We start from the raw sequence: 9557 nt of genomic DNA, 5'->3' as shown, positions 1-9557 counted from the left end.
TGTCATTGGACAGATCAAGGTATCTATATGGTTTAACCAAAGGGAATGGTGTTTTTCTCCACCTAACAGTGCACCAGACCAAGGATTACACTGCTAACAGCTCAGGAACGGCATGGAGGAGGAAGATCAGACACACACCTTCCTCCTCAGCGACCTGTGCACAGTAGGGGGCTATGAGCAGGTTAGAAATCTAACCAGCCGATTGTTCCCCTTTAAAGGGGAAGTCCGGCCAAAATTTATTTTTTATATGTTTTTATTTATGGAAAGTTATACAATTTTCTAATGTACCTTAATTATGGGAAATACTCATATACTGCTATTTCCCTTAATTTAGTGTATCAGGAAGTGTTAGAATTCTCTCAAAAGCAGTGACGTCACGACGAATGGTGTAATTCCTATGGAGTGTCCAGCAGGGGGCGCTCTATATATAGAAGTCAATTAATACCATTGACTTCTATATATAGTGCGCCCCTGCTGGACACTCCATTTAAATTACAATGGGTGTGTGTATGTAATGTAATGTTATTGCGATTGCGATTGCGATATGCGATTGAATACATTTATGGAATACTTTGGGGAGCAAGTGTCCTTGCTCCCCAAAGTATCCCATAAATGTATTCAATAAATACATTTGCAGGCCACCGAGCGAGGAGGGAGAGAAGTGGCATCTACCTCCCCCCTCCCTGCTCGGTGCTGGGAACATATACAAAGTACTACTCCCCCATTATCTGCAGATAATGGGGGAGTAGTACCTGTGCTATCTATCGCCGCCCGCACCGCCGCTCATAGAAGTGCCACTCACACAGGGGCCGCTCTTCATGCCCCTTCCTCCTCCGCTCCCCCTCCTCCTCCCGGCTTCAAACACTATGGCCCCACTGACTCCCCGCCCCCCGCGCCGCTGACTCCCCGCCGCCCGCGCTGCTGACTCCCCGCCACCTGTGCCGCTCCTTACACTATCCCGCCTGTGCCGCTCCTCACACTATCCGGCCAGCCCTCACCCACCCCGGCCTAGGACTACAGGAAGCACCGGGAGCGCCATGCTCCCAGCCGGGGTTGGTGAGGGCTGACGCGGCCGGCCTGCAGGAGCAGAGAGCGGCGGCCGGCCAGATAGTGTGAGGAGCAGCGCGGGCGGCGAGGAGTCAGTGGCGCGGGCGGCGGGGAGTGAGTGGGGCCATAGTGTTTGAAGCCGGGAGGAGGAGGGGGCATGAAGAGCAGCACTTCTGTGAGCAGCGGCGGAGCGGCACTTCTATGAGCGGCGGCGCAGATATGATAGCACAGGTACTACTCCCCCATTATCTGCAGATAATAGGGGAGTAGTACTTTGTATATGTTCCCAACACCGAGCAGGGAGGGGGGAGGTAGATGGCACTTCTCTCCCTCCTCGCTCGGTGGCCTGCAAATGTATTTATTGAATACATTTATGGGATACTTTGGGGAGCAAGGACACTTGCTCCCCAAAGTATTCCTTAAATGTATTCAATCGCAAAGTACAGTGCATAACATTACATTACATACACACATCCATTGTAATTCCAATGGAGTGTCCAGCAGGGGCGCACTATATATAGAAGTCAATGGTACTCATTGACTTCTATATATAGAGCGCCCCCTGCTGGACACTCCATAGGAATTATACCATTTGTCGTTACGTCACTGCTTTTGAGAGAATTCTAATACTTCCTGATACACTAAATTAAGGGAAATAGCAGTATATGTGCATTTCCCATAATTAATGTACATTAGAAAATGGTATAACTTTCCATAAGTAATAACATATAAAAAAAAAATTTGGCCGGACTTTTCCTTTAAAGGGTTAAGTCTACATTTTATTGTCTTGCCAAAGTTTTGTACATTAAACATATTGTGAATAGAATTGTGTATTCTCCCTTGTATACACATGTTATTAGGTGCTCTAATTTCTGTTCATATCCCTGAAGAATTAATCCCAGAGCTGAGCTCCATGTATAAGTGTTGGTGTCCTGTGTGTGACAGAGAAGCTCCTTCCACTTCTGTTATATGGCGTGACTTGTGTGCATGGTCTTAGTATTATAGAATTGTTATACTGCATAGATTTCTTCTTACTGTGTCCTGTATATTGTATAAGGTAAGTGATGGCATCTTTTGGTCCTGTAGACGTCTCTTCAGATTGCCCATAGAGTAACCGGATGTGGAGTTTTTCGTTGTATTGCATTCGGTATTTGGTAAAATGATCGACGTTGTCTGTCCGGACGTCAAAATAACGACCATGACAATTATTTTCGGACGTCTTCTGCAAACAGCAAATCAATACTTTTTAGTTGTTTACACACAGTTTTTCTTTTTTCACCGTCCTTTGGCCGTTTTTACTATTAAATTTAATGGACTTTTCAATTAAAGACACAACCAAAGGCCAATCAGTCCACCTGAACCAGAATAATGTACCAGCAGCCGTCATTGCACTGACGGGCGGCCAAACAGCGAAATAACGGACGTCATTTAAACACAATGGAAAAACCGCTGTGTGAACATAGCCTTATCCTGTATGTTCTTTATGATTAGTATTTTTATCATGGTCCCTTATAGGACTGTAGCTGGGCCAGCGATCAGATGTGATCAGCAGAGGTAGATATAACCCGCCACTGCGTCCACTACAGGGGAATCGGGGGTTACAAATCAGGTATTAAAGTGAATGATTGATAACCTGACCCATTAGAGATGCTCTATGTTAGTGTCTTCACTATCATGGTGAGGGTGTCTCTATGTAAGTAAATAGGACATATAGAATGGGGTTCTCTTCCTGTGACAATAACTGCGTAGCACATATATGAGAAGGGAAGCCTGGAGCAGAGAATAATACTATGTTACAGTGTATTTACCTATATTGTGCTTTTAAATTCATCCACTCATTCATTTAGCAGCCAAATGCATAAGGAAAATTCAGCCTTAAAGTGGTTTTCCACCTCTGTCCATGTCGGGAACTGTCCAGAGCAGGAGAGGTTTTCTTTGGGGATTTGCTGCTGCTCTGGACAGTTCCTGACATGGACAGAGGTGGCAGCAGAGAGCAGTGTGTCAGACTGGAGAGAATGCACCACTTCCCACAGGACTTACAGCAGCTGATAAGTACTGGAAGACTGGAGATTTTTAAATAGAAGTAAATTACAAATCTATATAATTTTCTGACACCAGTTGATTTGAAATAAAAAGATTTTTGCTGGAGTACCCCTGTAAAGAGATTTTCTAGGGAAAAAAAATATTTATACGTAGGTTATCAATAGTTGATCGGCAGGGTGCTGACAATCGGTTTCCCCATTGATCAGCTGTTTGGTGCCCTTACTACACTGAGGAGTCCAGAAACAGTTGGTGCCTAACAACACTGGGCACCCTACCTGACTACCTATATAGTAGATAGGCTGCCAATAGTTTTTCATTGAAAAACCTCCTTGCGGTTACATTCACACGTTCCATAGATATGTTCCATGCACGGACTGTATGCTACAGACTGAACCTCATTCATTATGATGCCATAAGCTCTGAAACAGTTAAATCTCTGCACTACTATACTTACATGGCACTGAATGATGATGCTAGGAGTTCAGAGGTTTTGTCCTTAGCATACACTTGGTGCATGGACCGTATCTATGGAACACGTGAATGTAGTATAACAGTTATTAAGAGAACATACATAAGATACAGTATACTAAATGTACTTAATATTAGATTTTGTAAACATTTGGATTTTGCTTAACATACTGTTTATAATGTCATAGCATGTCTGTGATGTCATCATTCCAGAAAGAAGATGACCCGAAGAGACCGCCAGTGCATCAGTACTGTCAATTTGGTTGATGCACTATACACAGCTCAATAAAATATTATCGCCATACAGTGACCTGCCTGTAAATACAACTGTGTTCGAAGGGCCGTAAAAGAAAGAAGAATCAATGATCCTAACCTACACAAAAGTGTATCAACATATTTTATGGTAAGTTGTGTATCTGTGAAATGACTTCTGTCCTGTCACTTTGTTTGTTAGTACACACTGCCCAACACTCTCCTGTATGAAGTTAATCTTGTAAAGTGCCTGTCATGTTTAATCAGGTTTTAAAACCGTGTCTAGCAGAAGAATAACTGTCATTGACAACGACATTTATTCTGTTGTCAGACCTGTTTTTTGAACCTGCCACCTAAAGTAAACTGACAGGTGACAAATTTAAAGGTGAACTCCAGCGATCCCATTAAAAAATAAAATGACAAAAATGCACTGCTGTCCACAGTTTTCTTGGTTGAAGTTAACCCAGTCATTCACTTGTCAGGTTATGCCAGGTGACCTGTTCTAAAACAGTGTCTGGCAGCACAATATATGTCATTGTCAAAAACATTTATGCTGCTGCTAGACACAGTTTTAGAACAGGCCACCTGTTGTTACCTGACTGGGTTAACTTCACCCTGGAGAGCTGTGGACAGACTGTGGATTACTGGCCTAAAATGAGTAATTGTGCTTCAGTGAATCACTAATGTCCACAGTTCTCCTGGGAGAGGTTAAAGGAGAAGTCTCACCAAATTCAAGATAATAATAAACAAAGTAAACTTATGGACCATAGTTTGGAATAAGTAGAAGACCTTTTCTGTTGCACTGTCAATCCAGTCACACCGGAGTTTGATATGGAATGGTTGAAGGACCTGAACCATTGTAATTAGAGATGAACGAATTGCCGGTCTAAACAAAGTGTATCTATTCATTTGATCGGCAAGTGGCTTAGAGTGATCTGTGCCACAATTGCAGGTCCGTACTAGGATGCAGGATCCAGCTCATCTCTGTTCAAATCACCCATGGAGTAGAGTGCACGAGTCATATGAAAGCAGCTTCTCCCACCACATTTAACGTAGACGAAAAAAAAAAAAAAGTTTTGCTATTCAAAATGTCTATATTAACCATGTCTTAGTATTTTCAGCGTGATGTTGAACCTTTTGGGGGAGATTTATCAAAGGGTGTAAAATTTAGACTGGTGCAAACTGCCCACAACAACCAATCACAGCTCAGCTTTCCTTTCAGCACTTCCTAAAGCTGAGCTGTGATTGGTTGATGTGGGTAGTTTGCACCAGTCTAAATTTTACACCCTTTGATAAATCTCCCCCTTTGTGTCTATATTTCAGCCTGCATAGTGTGAATAGTGGTATTGGATGTACTGGCCATTTTTTTTTGTTTGTCTTTTTTAAATGGGGGGGAGTTGCTGCCTCCATGTGGTTTATGCACTCCACCTATCCCGCTTCATGGGTGGGTTAAACAGAGATGAGCTGAATTCTGAATGCCCAGTGTGTAGGCTCAATATTAGCCCAAGAGAGGGTTAATGTTACTAATAGAGATGAGCGAATTTACAGTACAAATGAAACAAATACTGTAGCTTTGTTAGCTCGGCAATCTGCTTATCAGCCTGCTGTCTTTGAAGTCTATGCCTCTCTGCCTTGGGTGCAGGGAAAAGGCTGGATCCAGTCCTGGGAGAAGTTTCCCAGGACTGGATCCAGCTTTTCCAGGAACCCAGGGTGGAGCAGCACATAGCGGCATGGAGTTCAAATGCAGCAGGCTGATAAGCAGATTGCCGAGCTAACTAAGCTATTTGCTTCATGTGTACCGTAAATTCGCTCATCTCTAGGTATTATCTTTAGATTACCAGTAACACAATGTGGTCAGTTGATATTCATATATTCTTTTACAGGAAGGGAAATCGAGCCCATCCATGCATTCCATAAACCGGACCATGATAGAAGGCTTTAGACTTAAAGGGGTCTCAGATGTTCCTGAACTACAAGTTCTCATCTTCCTTCTGGTTCTTCTCATTTATCTCATCTGTCTCGTTGGAAATCTCATCATTCTCCTCCTGGTCGGCCTGGATGTCCACCTGCACACTCCCATGTACTTCTTCCTGTCCAACTTGTCTCTGATAGATATATCCTACTCCACCACAGCGTTACACACGATTTTTGTGGACACAATGACCAAATATTACATGGTTTCCCCCCCGGCCTGTATGACCCAGTTGTATATTTTCTCTGTATTAATCAGTAATGAGTGTTCCATTTTGGCGGCCATGAGTTATGACCGGTATGTAGCCATCTGTAGACCTCTACATTATCACATGGTCATGAGTCGGAGACTCTGTGCTCTTCTGGCCTCAGTCAGCTGGGGTTTTGGGCTTATAGAGACTATTCCTAGCACTGTCACCATTTCAAAGTTCACTTGTTACATTTCCAACGAAATCAACCACTATTTTTGTGAAATTTTGCCTATCCGGGACATTACATGTAGCGACACTTCATTCTTGGACTTATACATTCTAATAAATGGCAATGTGAATGTGTTTCTGTTACTTCTCCTGACTTTATCTCCCTATATTTCCATAATTTCCTGTATATTAAGGATAAGCTCCAGTGCCGGCAGACGTAAAGCCTTCTACACATGTTCCTCACACATCACGGTGGTTGTGCTCTTATACTCTTCTATTGTTCTACAATACATGGGAACAATTTCAGGTGTGAACACAGGAGCTAACAAACTCTTCTCTCTCTTTAACACGGCTATTATCCCCATGATGAACCCGCTGATCTACAGCCTGAAAAATAATGATGTGAAATCCGCCTTACGACGAAAACTTAAATTGTGAGGAATAAAATATTAAATTTTTTTGCGACTTTGTATAATTTTCAAAGCCAAGCATCATGTTCACATATTGCATCTATCTAAGGGCCCTATTACACGGGATGATTATTGTACGGAAAATCGGTATGCCGTTCGAATTTAAACGCTAATTGTTCTATGTAATTGCAGGAAACGATCAAAATATCATTTGTGTGTCGTTGATTGGGATTTAGAGAAATTGTGAGCATCACTATTAGGCAGGGTTAGCCAAATTAAACTAATAGAATAAAAAACTAATAGAGTAATAGAAACATTGGTATCTGTACTGAGGAGCTGGTGGCTGTCAGAACATCAGTGAAACCAGAGAAGGGGATGAACAACATTCCCAGATTCAGATCTCTGTACACTCTAAGGAAAGGTTGCTGATTGCAGGCAGGGAAAATAAGTCCTGAAAAGCGTACTAAAATAGTGGCATTGTCTGTGCTGAGGAGCTGGTGGCTGTCAGAACATCAGTAAGACCAGAGAAAGGGGTGAAGAACAACCCTTTTAATGCTAAAAAAAAAACATAGTTACCGGCCTGATTTTATCTTTAAGGGTAGTTTCACACCTACCGGATCCGCAGCGGATCTCATGCTGCGGATCCAGTACCATTCACCCCAATGATAGCACATACTCGCAGCGGGATGTGCTTTAACCCCCTGGCACCCGCAGCCCCGACACCCCCATTAGCCCCAGCGTCCGCAGCCCCACCGTGGCCCCCATCAGCCCCCGGCGCCCGCATCCTGCAGCCCGCCGCCGAGAGCATACATTACCTGCTCGGCGGTGCGGCTGCAGTGAGGCTCCCAGCTCCGGTCCCGCTCAGCCGCTCAGTGCTGCCGTGTGCTGATGGGTTGAGCGGGACCAGAGCCGGAAGCCTCACTGCAGCCGCGCTGATGAGCAGGTAATGTATGCTCTTGGCGGCGGGCTGCAGGATGCGGGCGGCGGGGCTGCGGGCACCAGGGGGTTAAAGCACATACTCACAGCGGGATGTCTATTGACATATTAGAGAGACTAGCTAGGAGAAGCCCGTACACCGTGAGTTCACTCTCTGCCATGTATGATGGGTACTTTAATATGATTTTCTTATGGAGAAATAATATCAGGTGTACTCAATGCCTCATTTTTTAATACTTTTATGATTTGTTTCTGGTGTTGTAGGTTATTCTTTATTTCTTCTTATTACATACTTTTTTACGTACTTATCTTTTTGATTTCTTAGTTTCTGCATACTTGGATTATACTATCTGACTGTTAGTGATAGATACAGTGTTAGCTATTTTCCACTTGGTGGAGTACTGCTTGGTTATGGTAATTTATAGAACTGTCTATCCGTATTAGACGTCAGGTGTGTAACATGAATCCATTAATACTTAACCTAATGAAATCCAATGTTTGTATATTAATGCACATCTCCATTTATGTATTATTTTATGAACAATGGTTCATCTACATATGATCCAACTTTGATACAAGTCCCAATGAGGCTGAGTATTGTGTGTGGCCTCCACGTGCCTGTATGACCTCCCAACAACACCCGGGCATGCTCCTGATGAGGTGGACAGTCTGTGGTGCAACGTAACGTTGATGGATGGAGGAGACATGATGTCCCAGATGTGCTCAATTCAGGTCTGGGGAAGGGGCGGCCAGTCCATAGCTTTAATGCCTTCATATAGCAAGAACTGCTGACACACTCCAGCAATTATTGTCTTGCATTTGGAGGAACCACAACCGCACCAGCATATGATCTCACAGGGGCTCTGAGGGTGTCATCTCTGTACCTAATGGCAGTCAGGCTCCCTCTGGCAGCACACGGCATCTCCAGACTCTATCACATGTGCTCATTGTGAACCTGCTGTCATCTGTGAAGAGCACAGGGCGCCTGTAGAGAATTTACCAATCCTGTTGTTCTATGGTAAATACCATGCGTCCTGCACGGTGTTGAGCACAACCCCCATCTGTGGACGTCGGCCCTCATACGATCCTCATGTCGTCGGTTTCGGACAGTTTGTGCAGACACATGCACATTTGTGGCTGCTGGAGGTCATTGTGCAGGGCTCAGGCAGTGCTGCTCCAGTTCTTTCTTGCACAAAGATGAAGCGGTCCTGCTGTTGTTTTTTTTTTTTGCCTTCCCATGGCCTCCTCCACGTCCCCTGGTTTTATTGACCTGTCTCCTGGTATCTGCTCCATGCTCTGGATACTTTGCTGACAGACACAGCAAACCTTCTTGCCACAGCTCGCATTGATGTGCCATCCTGGATGAGCTGCACTACCTGAGCCACTTGTGTGGGTTGTAGACACATTTCTATAGATGAGACCAATGACCAAATGCAAAATTGACCCAAAAAAAAAAAAACAGCCAGAAAGTATGAGAACAGAGAAATAGTCTGTGGTTGTCACCAGCAGAATCTCTCCCTTATAGGGGTTGTCCTGCTATTTGCAGATCATTTCTACCTGTTAATTGTTCCATTAGTACAAAAGCAGGAAGAATTTATTTACCATCAGTGTTGCTTCATAACTGGACATGGTGGTTTCACAAAGGAGCGATTGGCTTGGAGTTATATTGTGTTGTATAAGTGTTTATTTTTTGAGCAGTGTATTTATGCAGATGGTTTAATTTGTTGAACGTTCCAACAACCTTTTAGAGTATAAGGGATTGTCCTTTACTGTAGTTATTGCAGCTGTAGCTGTGAAATAAAAGGTTAAATGGTAACTTGATTCTTGTCTATAGTAAGCTCCCCCTAGTGGCAGCAGTAGGTGGTCAGTCTGGAGCCTTTTGACTGTGTGAAGGGAAGCAGGGGATTTTAAAGTGTCACTGTCGCTATAACTTTCAAAATCTAAATCAACAGTAGATGTGATACAAAGCAAATTTGCAATATACATTCATTTATTTTTTTAGTAATCATGG

The 9557-nt window shown here is 43.6% G+C and overlaps 1 protein-coding gene across 1 annotated transcript; it reads left to right on the top strand.

Annotated features, from left to right (window-relative positions):
- Window positions 1-5735: 5735 nt before the first annotated feature.
- LOC138766543 (olfactory receptor 8A1-like) lies at window positions 5736-6638 on the top strand. The gene has a single exon (XM_069944133.1). The coding sequence runs from the start codon at window positions 5736-5738 to the stop codon at window positions 6636-6638; it is 903 nt and encodes a 300-aa protein (XP_069800234.1).
- Window positions 6639-9557: the final 2919 nt, after the last annotated feature.

This window comes from Dendropsophus ebraccatus, chromosome 10, assembly GCF_027789765.1.
Source record: "Dendropsophus ebraccatus isolate aDenEbr1 chromosome 10, aDenEbr1.pat, whole genome shotgun sequence".
Classification (NCBI taxonomy): domain Eukaryota; kingdom Metazoa; phylum Chordata; class Amphibia; order Anura; family Hylidae; genus Dendropsophus; species Dendropsophus ebraccatus.
Note: the sequence above shows the minus strand (reverse complement) of the source record. Positions and strands in the feature narration are given on the sequence as shown.